Source organism: Rhinopithecus roxellana, chromosome 3, assembly GCF_007565055.1.
Source record: "Rhinopithecus roxellana isolate Shanxi Qingling chromosome 3, ASM756505v1, whole genome shotgun sequence".
Taxonomy (NCBI): Eukaryota; Metazoa; Chordata; class Mammalia; order Primates; family Cercopithecidae; genus Rhinopithecus; species Rhinopithecus roxellana.
This window is the reverse complement of record NC_044551.1, coordinates 157,068,514-157,081,090: the sequence shown is the minus strand read 5'-3', so window position 1 is coordinate 157,081,090 and position 12,577 is coordinate 157,068,514. Positions and strand designations below refer to the sequence as shown.

General features: G+C 47.4%; 1 protein-coding gene and 1 non-coding gene across 17 annotated transcripts in view; one reads left to right on the top strand and one right to left on the bottom strand.

The window, feature by feature from the left end:
- LOC104681761 (ankyrin repeat and KH domain-containing protein 1) overlaps window positions 1-7,078 on the bottom strand; it is a 141,854-nt gene extending 134,776 nt beyond the window's left edge. For 15 of the 16 annotated variants that reach the window (XM_030927693.1, XM_030927694.1, XM_030927697.1 and 12 more), the window contains exon 1: window positions 6,631-7,078. In XM_030927693.1, the coding sequence (XP_030783553.1) occupies window positions 6,631-6,930 (300 nt within the window). In that variant the 5' untranslated portion in view covers window positions 6,931-7,078. The remainder of the gene's footprint in view (window positions 1-6,630) is intronic. The other variant, XM_010388147.2, reaches the window with a different exon arrangement.
- Window positions 7,079-11,674: 4,596 nt separating this feature from the next.
- LOC115896761 lies at window positions 11,675-11,811 on the top strand. Its single transcript, XR_004056645.1, has one exon. It is a non-coding gene; the product is annotated as a U4 spliceosomal RNA (small nuclear RNA).
- The last annotated feature ends 766 nt before the right edge of the window (window positions 11,812-12,577 follow it).

Genomic DNA, 12,577 nt, shown 5'->3' with positions numbered 1-12,577 from the left:
CATATATACACACATACATAGAAATATAAGCCTAGAAAATTTACTGAACGAAAAATTTTAATATTGGTTACCTTTAAGGGTAGAATTTGAAGAATTAATGGGGGTGGGAAGAAGCACTTTTACTTTTCACCTTATATCTACTATCCATATTGTTGAGTTTTTCAACAAGTGACTATTTTGTAATAATTTTATTATTTTCTAATTTTTTGAGATGGAGTCTTGCTCTGTCACCCAGACTGGAATGTAGTGGTGTGATCTTGGCTGACTGCAGCCTCTGTCTCCCGGGTTCAAGCAATTCTCCTGCCTCAGCCTCCCGAGTGGCTGGTATTACAGGTGCCTGCCATCACGCCTGGCTAATTTTGTATTTTTAGTAGAGACAGGCTTTCACCATGTTGGCCAAGCTGTTCTCAAACTCCTGACCTCAGATGATCCATCTGCCTTGGCCTCCCAAAGTGGTGGGATTATAGGCGTGAGCCACCGTGCCCGGCCACTTTTGTAATAAATTTTAAAGGAGGCTGTCACACACACACATGCATACACACACATTCATTCTTCTGACAAAAATTAAAAACCATGTCTCACACAATCTTTTCTTTAGAAATTGTATTTTTCTTTCGATTTGCTAAAAAAATTAAAAGACCACAATTCTTTTTTTTTTTTTTTTTTTGAGACGGAGTCTCGCTGTGTCGCCCAGGCTGGAGTGCAGTGGCACACTCTCAGCTCACTGCAAGCTCCGCCTCCTGGGTTCACGCCATTCTCCCGCCTCAGCCTCCGAGTAGCTGGGACTACAGGCGCCCGCCACCACGCCCGGCTAGTTTTCTGTATTTTTAGTAGAGACGGGGTTTCACCGTGTTAGCCAGGATGGTCTTGATCTCCTGACCTCGTGATCCACCCGCCTGGGCCTCCCAAAGTGCTGGGATTACAGGCTTGAGCCACCGCGCCCGGCCTAAAAGACCACAATTCTAAAATTAACATTTAAAAATTGGTTTTTTGGTGAGGCACAGTGGCTTACAAAGTAATCTCTGCATTTTTGGAGGCCAAGGCAGAAGGATCCCTTGAGGCCAGTAGTTCAAGACTAGCCTGGGCAACACTTTTTTTTTTTTAATTAGCTGGAGTGGTGGAGTACACCTCTAGTTAGACCTAGCTCTTTGGGAGGCTGAGGCAGCAGGATTGCTTGAGCCCAGGAATTCGAGGTTGCAGTGAGCTATGATCGTGCCACTGCATTCCAGCCTGGGTGACAAAGCAAAAGCCTATCTCTAAAAATAAATAAATAAATAAAAATAGGCTGGGTGTGCTGGCTCACACCTGTAGTCCTAATCTCCAAAAATAAATAAATAAATAAATATTTAAAATAAAAGCCATTTTTTAAACTTTTTTTTTTTTTTTTTGAGATGGAGTCTCACTCTGTCGTCCTGGCTGGAGTGCAGTGGCACGATCTCAGCTCACTGCAACTTCCGCCTCCCAGGTTCAAGCAATTCTCCTGCCTCAGCCTCCTGAGTAGGCTGAGATTGCAGGAGCGCGCCACCATACCCACCTAATTTTTGTTTTTTAGCAGAAACGGGGTTTCACCATGTTGATCAGGCTGGTCTCGAACTCCTGATCTTGTGATCCACCCACCTCAGCCTCCCAAAGTGCTGGGATTACAGGTGTTAGCCACCGCACCAGGCCTAAAGTAATTTTTTTTTTTTTTTTTTTTTTTTGAGACGGAGTCTCGCTCTGCCGCCCAGGCTGGAGTGCAGTGGCCGGATCTCAGCTCACTGCAAGCTCCGCCTCCCGGGTTCACGCCATTCTCCTGCCTCAGCCTCCCGAGTAGCTGGGACTACAGGAGCCCGTCACCTCGCCCGGCTAGTTTTTTGTATTTTTTAGTAGAGACGGGGTTTCACCGTGTTAGCCAGGATGGTCTCAATCTCCTGACCTCGTGATCCGCCCGTCTCGGCCTCCCAAAGTGCTGGGATTACAAGCTTGAGCCACCGCGCCCGGCCTAGGCCTAAAGTAATTTTTAAGAAATTTTTAACCTGATCTCTATTCTGAACATGGATACATTTCTCAATAGGATTCAATGCAGTGCTAACTCTTCTAATCAAGGCCTTAGAGAGCTAAGAAACATGCGTATTTACCCCAATGTTTAAAATAACAAAAGGGCCCGGCAGGTGGCTCACGCCTGTAGTCCCAGCACTTTGGGAGACCTAGGGGAGCAGATCACCTGAGTTCAGGAGTTCAAGACCAGCCTGGCCAATATGGTGAAACCTCCATCTCCACTAAAAATAGAAAACTTAGCCAGGCATGGTGGCACACACCTGTAATCTCACTACTCCAGAGGCTGAGGCAGGAGAATCGCTTCAACCTAGGAAGCAGAGGTTGCAGTGAGCTGAGATGGTGCCAGCCTGGGCCACAAGACTCCATCTCAAAAAAAAGAAAAAAAAAATGAACTGGAAGATGTGAGTCCATTCCTCTAACCAAAAGGTCTTCCGCTTGTGCAGCAAGAAAGAGCAGCTTGTTTTTTCTCAGCTCTTGGCTCCGATATTAAATATAAAGAGGTCCTTAGAGTGTCTACTTCTCTGCACACAAAATGTAGAAGACCAACTAATTCTAGAGCAAAAATACTACGTCTCCACATTTCTTATTTCTCACCTAATCCTGTCCCATTTGAGGAACCAGACAAGCTTCACTCCCAAACTACACACCAATTCATCATCTTTCTGGATGTCTAGGTACTTGGTTCTAAAATATTTATTTATTTAATTTTTTTTTTTTTTTTGAGACAGAGTCTCTGTCACCCTGGCTGGAGTGCAGTGGCATGATCTCAGCTCACTGCAACCTCTGTCTCCTGGGTTCAAGCGATTCTCCTCCCTCAGCCTCTTGAGTAACTCAGATTACAGGTGCCCTCCACCAAGCCCGGCTAATTTTTTGTTTTAATAGAGACAGAATTTTGCCATGTTGGCCAGGCTGGTCTCCAACTCCTGACCTCAGGTGATCCACCCGCTTTGGCCTCCCAAAGTGCTGTGAATACAGGCGTGAGCCACCATGCCTGGTGGTTTTAAAATATCTAGGAAAAATGAAGGCCAGGCACGGTGGCTCACGCCTATAATCCCAACACTTTGGGAGCCCAAGGTGGGAGGATCACTTGAGGCCAGGAATTTGAAACCAGCCTGGCCAACGTGACAAAATGCCATCTCTACCAAAAATATAAAAATTACCTGGGTGTGGTGGTGGATGCCTGTAATCCCAGCTACTCAGGAGGGTGAGGCAGAAGAATCGCTTGAACCCAGGAGGCGGAGGTTGCAGTGAGCCAAGATCGTGCCACTGCACTCCAGCCTGGGTGACAGATTGAGACCCTGTCTCAAAAAATAAAAACAATAAAATAAACAAAATATTTAGGAAAGATGAGACTGAGGATTAGTATTATTCATCAAATGCCAATTACATGAGTATTTTTTGAAGAACATTGTTACCTTTTCAAACTGAAAATTCAAAGGCAATAACAATAAAAGAAGACAGCTCATCTTGTTAGACAGAAAAAGAAAAGGGAAAATTTTTGCTTGGCCAAAACAGGTCATTTTGTTCACAAAGGCACAGACTATACTCTACCACACATACTACAGAGACTAGATACTCCAAGAATTTCCTCTTTGTGATATGGGCGAAACAGGACCCCAAAAAATTTCCTGTCTACACAGATTAAGAAAGCATCTATACATTCACGAAGCATCATCTTAGATTAGGCTAAAGTGGGTTTCCTAGAAACTTCCATTCCAAAAATGAGGTCTACATGTACTCTTAACCTCTAAATCCTTTTAGGCACAGAAAACATAAGTAAACAGGAGAATATGGGGTTCTTCTAACATTAGCCACCACTGAATGGGTGTAGGAATCACCAACATATGACTTGTACAATAAGATTCAAAAATACAAAAGGCATGGATTCTGCCAATAGCTTTAATCACATGGTATGGAGACTCCAAAGACAATTACACACACACACACACACAGAAAGAGAGAGACAGAGAAATTTATGACTTTGGGGGCACACTAGTGCTCTACCTGTTTAGAAATTTAAGACTATTACTTATAAAAAAGCAAATGGTTGCCAGGCACAGTGGCGTGTACCTATAGTCCCAGCTACTTCGGAGGCTGAGGTAGGAAGACCACTTGAGCCCAGGAGTTTGAGGCTAGCCTGGACAATATAGCAAAATCTGTCTTAAAAAAAAAAAAAAAAAATTTAAGGCCGGGCATGGTGGCTCCTGCCTGTAATCCCAGCACTCTGGGAGGGCGATCACCTGAGGTCAGGAGTTTGAGACCAACCTGGCCAACATGGTAAAACCTCGTCTCTACTAAAAATACAAAAAAATTAGCTGGTCATAGTAGCAGGTGCCTGGAATCCCAGTTACTAGGGAGGCTGAGGCAGGAGAATCACTTGAACCAGGGAGGCGGAGGCTGCAGTGAGCCGAGGTCAAGCCACTGCACTCCAGCCTGGGCGACAAGAGCAAGACATAGTCTCAAAAAAAAAAAAAAAAATTAAAATTAAAAAAGGCAAATGAGTGACCTTTCATCTCATTCAGGACAATTACGTACAAATGGTCAAGAAAATCAAGGGCTAAATGTGATAACATTTAGACCAACGCAAACTCTTTCAGATTCTCATTTACAAGTTTCAAAGAAATATAAGCTCTAACTTTAGTCTAAGGATATCCCCCACACTTCATTTCCTAGCTAAAAAGTTCTGTGTGCTAGCTTAATCTCTCAATTCACTGAAAGGATAAAATAAAGCCTTCCACAAGACCAAGAGTAAGCATGCTCCAGAGTCTCTCCCCATAACTGCCTACTCAAATAAAACATTTCTCTCACCTTGGCTTAGAAGTTATTTCCCTTACAGTGAAATTCAAAGACGTAGACATTCAAGGGACTACCCGCCTTATAACCCATACACTTTTTTTTCCAAAGCAAAATGTTAGGGTCAGAATGTATTAAGGTTTTAAATATTAAATAAAATCCTGTTCAGACCTAGAATAAGACAGTATACTAACTGCAGTCTGTAACCCACAAATAATTTCTCCTTATTCCTCTCAAATCCAAGAGCCAGGATTGTTAGTACACACAGAGAAATTCCTGTACTTTAACACCAAGACCAGAGGTTAAAATACCTGGTCACAGGTGACAAATCAGGCACCTCAGAACCAAAATAAAATAAATACTCTGAGCACTTAAAACAATCACGGTACAGTACTCTACGCAAGCCACAGTCAACAGAAAAAAGTATACACATAAAATACCGCCCCTTGGGATCACAAGGTCAGGAAATCGAGACCATCCTGGACAAAAACCCCGTCTCTACTAAAAAAAATATTGGCCGGGAGTGGTGGCACGCGCCTGTAGTCCCAGCTACTAGGGAGGCTAAGGCAGGGAAATCGCTTGAACCCGGGAGGCGGAGGTTGCAGTGAGCCCAGATCGCGCCACTGCACTCCAGCCTGGCAACAGAGCGAAACTCCATCTCAAAACGAAACAAAACAACAACAACAACAAACCGCCCCTTTTTCCCCAGAGCCCAAAAGAAGTTAATGCCTATCACCCCAGGTTGCTCAGACCTAAAGATGTGTACACATAAGAGTACACACAGAAGAGCTAAAGAACTGAAGGACCTCACTGCAAAGGCAGAGGTGTCCAGCCGGGCACGGTGGCTCATGCCTGTAATCCCAGCACTTTGGGAGGCCGAGGCGGGCGGATCACCTGAGGTCAGGAGTTCCAGACCAGCCTGACCAACATGGTGAAACCCTGTCTCTACTAAAAATACAAAATTAGCTGCGCATGGTGGCGCACGCCTGTAATCCCAGCTACTCGGGAGGCTGGGGTAGGAGAATCGCTTGAACCCGGGAGGCGGAGGATGCAGTGAGCTGAGATCGCGCCATTGTACTCCAGCGTGGACAACAAGAGCGAAACTCCATCTCAAAAAAAAAAAAAAAAGAGGTTTCCATAGGCTGCTTCACCTTCTCCAAGCCTAAAACCTCCGAGTTCAGCTACCCAGCTATTCCAAAGCTCAGGGATGCCTTGGAACTTCCTTTTCCTGTCTAACTTCACAAAAGGTCCCAGAAGGAGGAGTCACGTGATTTTTCAGGGTAAAAGCCGAGAGATCCCTAACACTCAAACCTGTCTCAAACTGAAGAGGGAAAATAAGAACCCTCTTTAAGCACACAGGTAAGACACACACAAGGCAGAAGGCAAATAAACGTATCCCTCAACTGAGAGGCAAAGAAGAGAAACCATCTTTGCACCAGCTCTCTGTCTCTGTTTGTCTCTCTCAGTACCAAGGGCAGGGACTCTGGCAAGACCCCGCCCCCCCCAACTCCAAAGCAGGGTGGGCGGGAGGCAGCCTGAGGAGTCCCTGTTCCCGCGCGAAGCTCAGAGACCAAAGGACTCCCTATTGTGGGTCTACGGATGGTGACGGGAACCTGTCCCGCTCTAGCTGAAGAGTAAACCGAGGGCTCACTAGGCCCTCACCGCGGCCACCGCCGCCATGGAGCTGACCGCTGTCACAGGACTCCGTCAGGGAAGCGGGAGGATGGCCCCGGCCCAGAGCCGACCCAAAGAGAATTCACGCCTCACACTGTGTGGGAGGCGAGGGTCCCGGAGCCTTACCTCGGACACTTCGTCCTCGTCACTGCCAGAGGCACCACCTCCACCCCCGGTCCTCAGCACGGCAGCCGCCAACTTGAAATCCAGCGCAGCGTCCCCTCCGCCGGCACCGCTGGCGCCGCCGCCGCCGCCGCCGACTCCCGGCGCTGGCCCGGCCTCCCCAAAGAGCCTCACGGTGCGGATCCCCAGACCGACCCCTCCCGGCGGAGGCGGCTCCGAGGCCCCAGCTGGGGCGGATCGCGGAGCCACAGAGTCCAGGTCCTCCTCAAAGGAGGTGCCGCCGCCTCCGCCATCAGTCAGCATTGTTCGCACGCGGAGCCGGAGACGGTGCCGACCCACTTGCGGCCACCGCCGCCGCTGATCCCGGGAACGAGAGGAGCAGCAAGAGGAAGAAGCGTCTCCTTTCCCCCGTCCCAGCAGCGCCACTAACTTCTCACTGCCTAACCTGCTGCTTCCCGCCCCCGAGACTCGCCACTGGCTGCAATACCCTGGCGGCTGCAGATCATTGGCCAAAGTGACCCGTCGCTCAGGCTCTTCGTCACGCGCCGCTTGCTGGCTCGCAGCCGCCAAGCTGCGTTGACCCGCGCAGGCCTAGGCGGTTGCGAACACCCGCCTCCCACCCTTCACGAGCTGACTTCCGGCCTTTTTCTATGTTTATTGGCCAACCCGTCTGACTATCGCATCACGACCTTAAAGTGGATTAGTTGGCCTTGTGGTCAGTCATAGTGACCCCGAACAATGGGAGAACTCATTGGCGCCATAAAGTGTCGGTCACTTTGTCGCGGGACGTCGCGTGGTACAATTGGCCTGTGAGAGTACCATTCATCCCGCCCTCATCTGAGGTGACGGGAAAGGGCCGGGAAATTTCCACTTCTGAATAAAATGACTGCTGAAGTGATGACCCGCAAGAATTGGTCAAATTTGGAGTAGACTTCACCCTGCACTTGGTGAAACTTGTACGTCAAGGTCGCAAGAGGCGCCGAAGTAACGCAGCTCCCACCTGTCGCTCTCTGCTGGGCGCCCAGACTACGGCCGGAGACTAGCTGCATTGGGATTGGAGAAAGGAAGCCATCAGTCTTAGGGAGGCTCCACCTTCTTGCCATTGCCTGGTTGGAGGAGCGAAGCGTCAGTCACTAAGAGCGGTCACCACCTCTGGGACAGGTGAAGATGCGTAACCTATTTGCCGCGGGCTATTTGGGAGGGAATAGGGGACAGGGAGCGGTAAGGGGACAGTCGAGGGGCAAGGCCGATCCTGCTTCGCGCCTCCCGCCTTTCCGAGTTGAGCCCAGCGCGCGGGTCTGAGGGACACCCGGGGAGCTCCTTGGAATGGCCGCCTAGAGGAGACTCGACCCGCCCGCGTGCCAGGAGCTGGCCGCGCGTCGCAGTTCTACAGCCTTCGGGCGGGATCTCCCAGCGGGGCCGCGTTCTCCTGCTTGCGGACGGCTGCGGGCCTGAGGGCTGGACAGCGCCATGCCTCAGTACCGGGAACTGTCCCACGTAGGAAGGTGGGAATTCCGCGAACCGCGCGCGGAATCCGACCTCAGAGTGGAACAGGGTGGTGAAGAGTGCGTGCTCCGGGGCAGTTTCGAGTTCTGGTGCCGCCACTTATTTGCCGCCTGTTTCATTTTTGTGACTCAACTCGCTCCTCTGTGAAATGGGAGTAATATTAGTACCTTCCTCATTGGGTTATTGTTACGAATAAATTAGATGATAACGTAGCGCTTAGCAAAGTCCCAAACTTACAGGAAATACTCATTTTTGCTAGTTATTATCTCCTCTTCCTTCAGGAACTCTCTGCTCGCCCCTGGGTCCTACCAGCGCAACTAATTCCAGTTATAATCAGATCTGTGTGGTGCAAAACAAGGCTAGCTGTGGTGGTCTTCCCTCCTCTAAAGATGTCTCTTCCTCCCTGTATCCATCTCTCTATCTCTGTCTTTATCTTGTCAATAAAGAGGGGGTTAAAAAATGCTGAGATTCTGTAGCGGGCGCCGTGGCTTACGCCTGTAATCCCAACACTATGGGATGCTGAGGCGGGCGGATCATTTGAGCCCAGGAGTTCGAGACCTGCCTAGGCAACATGGTGAAACCCCGTCTCTACAAAAAATACAAAAATTAGGCTGGGCGTGGTGACTCACGCCTGTAATCCCAGCACTTTGGGGGGCCTAGGTGGGCGGATCATTTGAGGTCAGGAGTTTGAGACCAGCCTGACCAACTTGGTGAAACCCCGACTATACTAAAAATACAAAAATTAGCCGGATGTGTTGGTGTGTGCCTGTAATCCCAGCTACTCGGGAGGCTGAGGCAGGAGAATCGCTTGAACCCAGGAGGCGAAGGTTACAGTGAGCCAAGATCGTGCCACTGCACTCCAGGTTGGGAGACAGAGCAAGACATCGTCTAAAAAAAAAAATAAATAAATAATAATAATAATAATAATAATAATTAGACCAATAATAATAATAATTAGACCAGCATGGTGGTGCATGCCTGTAATCCTAACTACTCAGGGGGCTGAGGCGGGAGGGATCCCTTGAGCCTGGAAGATAGAGGTTGCAGTGAGCCGAGATCCTGCCACTGAACTCCAGCCTGAGCGATAGAGCGGTGCCCTGTCTCAAAAAAATTTAAAAAAAAAATCTGTTTCCATCTAATCCTTTATTCAGAGATCACCAAAAAAGGAGTCTGGTGGTTTGTATGGGAAATATCCTTTGACCCCGAGAATGTCCATATGATAACAGAATTTGGCTGAAAAAAAAAAAAAGGCCGGGCGCAGTGGCTCACGCCTGTAATCCCAGCACTTTGGGAGGCAGAGGTGAGCGGATCACGAGGTCAGGAGATGGAGATCATCCTGGCCAACACGGTGAAACCCCGTCTCTACTAAAAATACAAAAATTAGCTAAGTGTGGTGGCGCGTGCCTGTAATCCCAGCTACTCAGGTGGCTGAGGCACGAGAATCGCTTGAACCCGGGAGGTGGAGGTTGCAGTGAGCTGAGATCGCACCACTGCACTCCAGCCTGGCGACAGAGCAAGACTCAGTCTCCAAAAAAAAAAAAAAAAAAAAAAAAAGTCATTTTCTCCTCTCTTACAACTTTAACAAAGGCCTTTATATATCTCAACTGTGCAAGATTTAATGTTTCATCATCCTTAAACTGGGATCTGAAATTTTTATAAGAATATAATGATTGGCCGGGCGCGGTGGCTCAAGCCTGTAATCCCAGCACTTTGGGAGGCCGAGACGGGCGGATCACGAGGTCAGGAGATCGAGACCATCCTGGCTAACACGGTGAAACCCCGTCTCTACTAAAAATACAAAAACTAGCCGGGCGAGGTGGCGGGCGCCTGTAGTCCCAGCTACTCGGGAGGCTGAGGCAGGAGAATGGCGGAAACCCGGGAGGCGGAGCTTGCAGTGAGCTGAGATCTGGCCACTGCACTCCAGTCCGGGCGACAGAGCGAGACTCCGCCTCAAAAAAAAAAAAAAAAAAAAAAAAAAAAAAAAAAAAAAAAAAAAAAAAAAAAAAAGAATATAATGATTTTTTTATGACTTTAAAAGTTGATTCTGCCAAACATTTATTTAAAAAACATTTTGAAGATCATAAACATTTCTTTGGCTTGGTTATTGCTCATTTTGACATTTCACATGTAAAGGATAGTGTTTTCTATGAGCAGAACATGTTAGTTAAATGTTCTTTCTAGATAATAAATAAGTTGTAGAAAATTAAAAAAAAGTCTTATACCTATTCTACATAACTATTAATGTAAATGCTATGTACACTGGCTTTAGTTAGCATTTGTGGAATTTAATTAGCCTATACCCTCAGTGCTGTTAAGTTTTCAAGGCATGTGTGACTAAGTCACAACCCAAACTAATAACACCAACAAAAGAAACCTAGCACTGCCCAACCCACTTCAAAGCTGGATTATCCAGAATTGGTATGGATACATCCTTAGGCAAAAACAGGTATTGACTGGTACAGCATTACAAAGGAACTGCTTGTCATGCTTACTACTGATACAAAAATAATTTCTGAGGCAACTCCCTGAACAAACTCATTAAATTCTTTAAACAAATGCAGTGACTCTCAAGGACACAGGGAAAGGAAATATGGATATATATACATTTTTCTCAATTTATTTGAGAGAGAAGAAAACACTCTCTTTACTCAGTGCCTACCGACTAACCCCGAGTATAGCTAAAGAAATGTGATTGAGCAATAATCTTTGTTTCACCAGGACCTTTACTTGAGATACCTGTCAGTAGTTTGACAGTCAGTATGGGAATTAGGAACTCCCAGTCTCCTATATTTTGGTGACTGCTCTATAGAGTCTCTATTAAATGTGATTTAACGGCTGGGCACGGTGGCTCATGCCTGTAATCCCAGCACTTTGGGAGGCCAAGGCGGGTGGATTACCTGAGGTCAGGAGTTCAAGACCAGCCTGGCCAACATGATGAAACCATGTCTCTACTAAAAATACAAAAAATTAGCCAGGCGTGGTGGTGGGCACCTATAATCCCAGCTACTCAGGAGGCTGAGGCAGGAGAATTGCTTGCACCTGGGAGGCAGAGGTTGCAGTTAGCCAAGATTGACACCATGGCACTTCAGCCTGGGCAACAAGGGTGAAACTTTGTCCCAAAAAGAAAATGTGATTCAATAGTTCCGTATATACTACATTCCTATGGATTTAAAATTTGAAAACTCATTGATAAATCATCACAATGTCAAGTGATAAATTTGATAAATAAAATCACACTCAGGCCAGGTATGGTGGCTCATGCCTGTAATCCCAGCACTTTGGGAGGCTGAGGTGGGTGGATCACCTGAGGTCAGGAGTTCATGACCAGCCTGACCAACATGGTGAAACCCCGTTTCTACTAAAACTACAAAAATTAGCTGGGCGTGGTGGTGCGCACCTGTAATCCCAGCTACTCAGAAGGCTGAAGCAGGAGAATCACTTGAATCCGGGAGGCGGAGGTTGCAGTGAGCTGAGATCACACCATTGCACTCCAGCATGGGTGACAGAGCGAGACTCTGTCTCAGGAAAAAAAATGGAGTGGAGATTTGCTTAGTGGCAGTATCATAGCCAAAGGAATGATTATTGCTAATTGAAAACTTTTCCTAATACCCTGCCATGATGACTTGAAATATAGTCTTGAAATATAGTCAGCATTGGCAATTTTGAGTCTCTATGGAATAAAGAAGAAAATTAAAAAAAAGACAGTGGGAATATTTAGAGTCTACTTATAATGTGTTTCAAAGCACTCTGTTTTGACCATCTTCCAGATCAAGAAGGATAAAGAACACATGGCTGGGCGCGGTGGCTCACACCTGTAATCCTAGCACTTTGGGAGGCCGAGGTGGGCAGATCGTGAGGTCAGGAGATCGAGGCCATCCTGGCTAACATGGTGAAACCCTGTCTCTACTAAAAATACAAAAAAAATTAGCCGGGCGTGGTGGCAGGCGCCTATAGTCCCAGCTATTTGGGAGGCTGAGGCAGGAGAATGGCGTGAACCTGGGAGGTGGAGCTTTCAGTGAGCCAAGATCGTGACACTGCACTCCAGCCTGGGCAACAGAGCAAGACTCTATCTAAAAAAAAAAAAAACCACACATAAAAACTGTAGAGCCAAAGGATTTTTATTTTGTTATTTTGTTTTTTTGAGACAGGGTCTTACCCTGTTACCGGTGCTGAAGTGCAGTGGTACAATCACCTGCTCACTGCAGCCTCGACCTCTCAGGCTCAAGCAATTCTCCCACCTTAGCTTCCCAAATAGCTGGGACCACAGGATTGGACCACCATGCCTGGCTTTTTTTTTTTTTTTAATTATTTGTGGAGATGGGGGTCTCCCTATGTTACTCAGGCTGCTGGCCTCTAACCTCTGGGCTCAAGCAGTCCTCCCACCTCAGCCTCCCAAAGTGCTGAGATTATAGGTGTGAGCCACTGTGCCCAGCTAGCCCAAGGG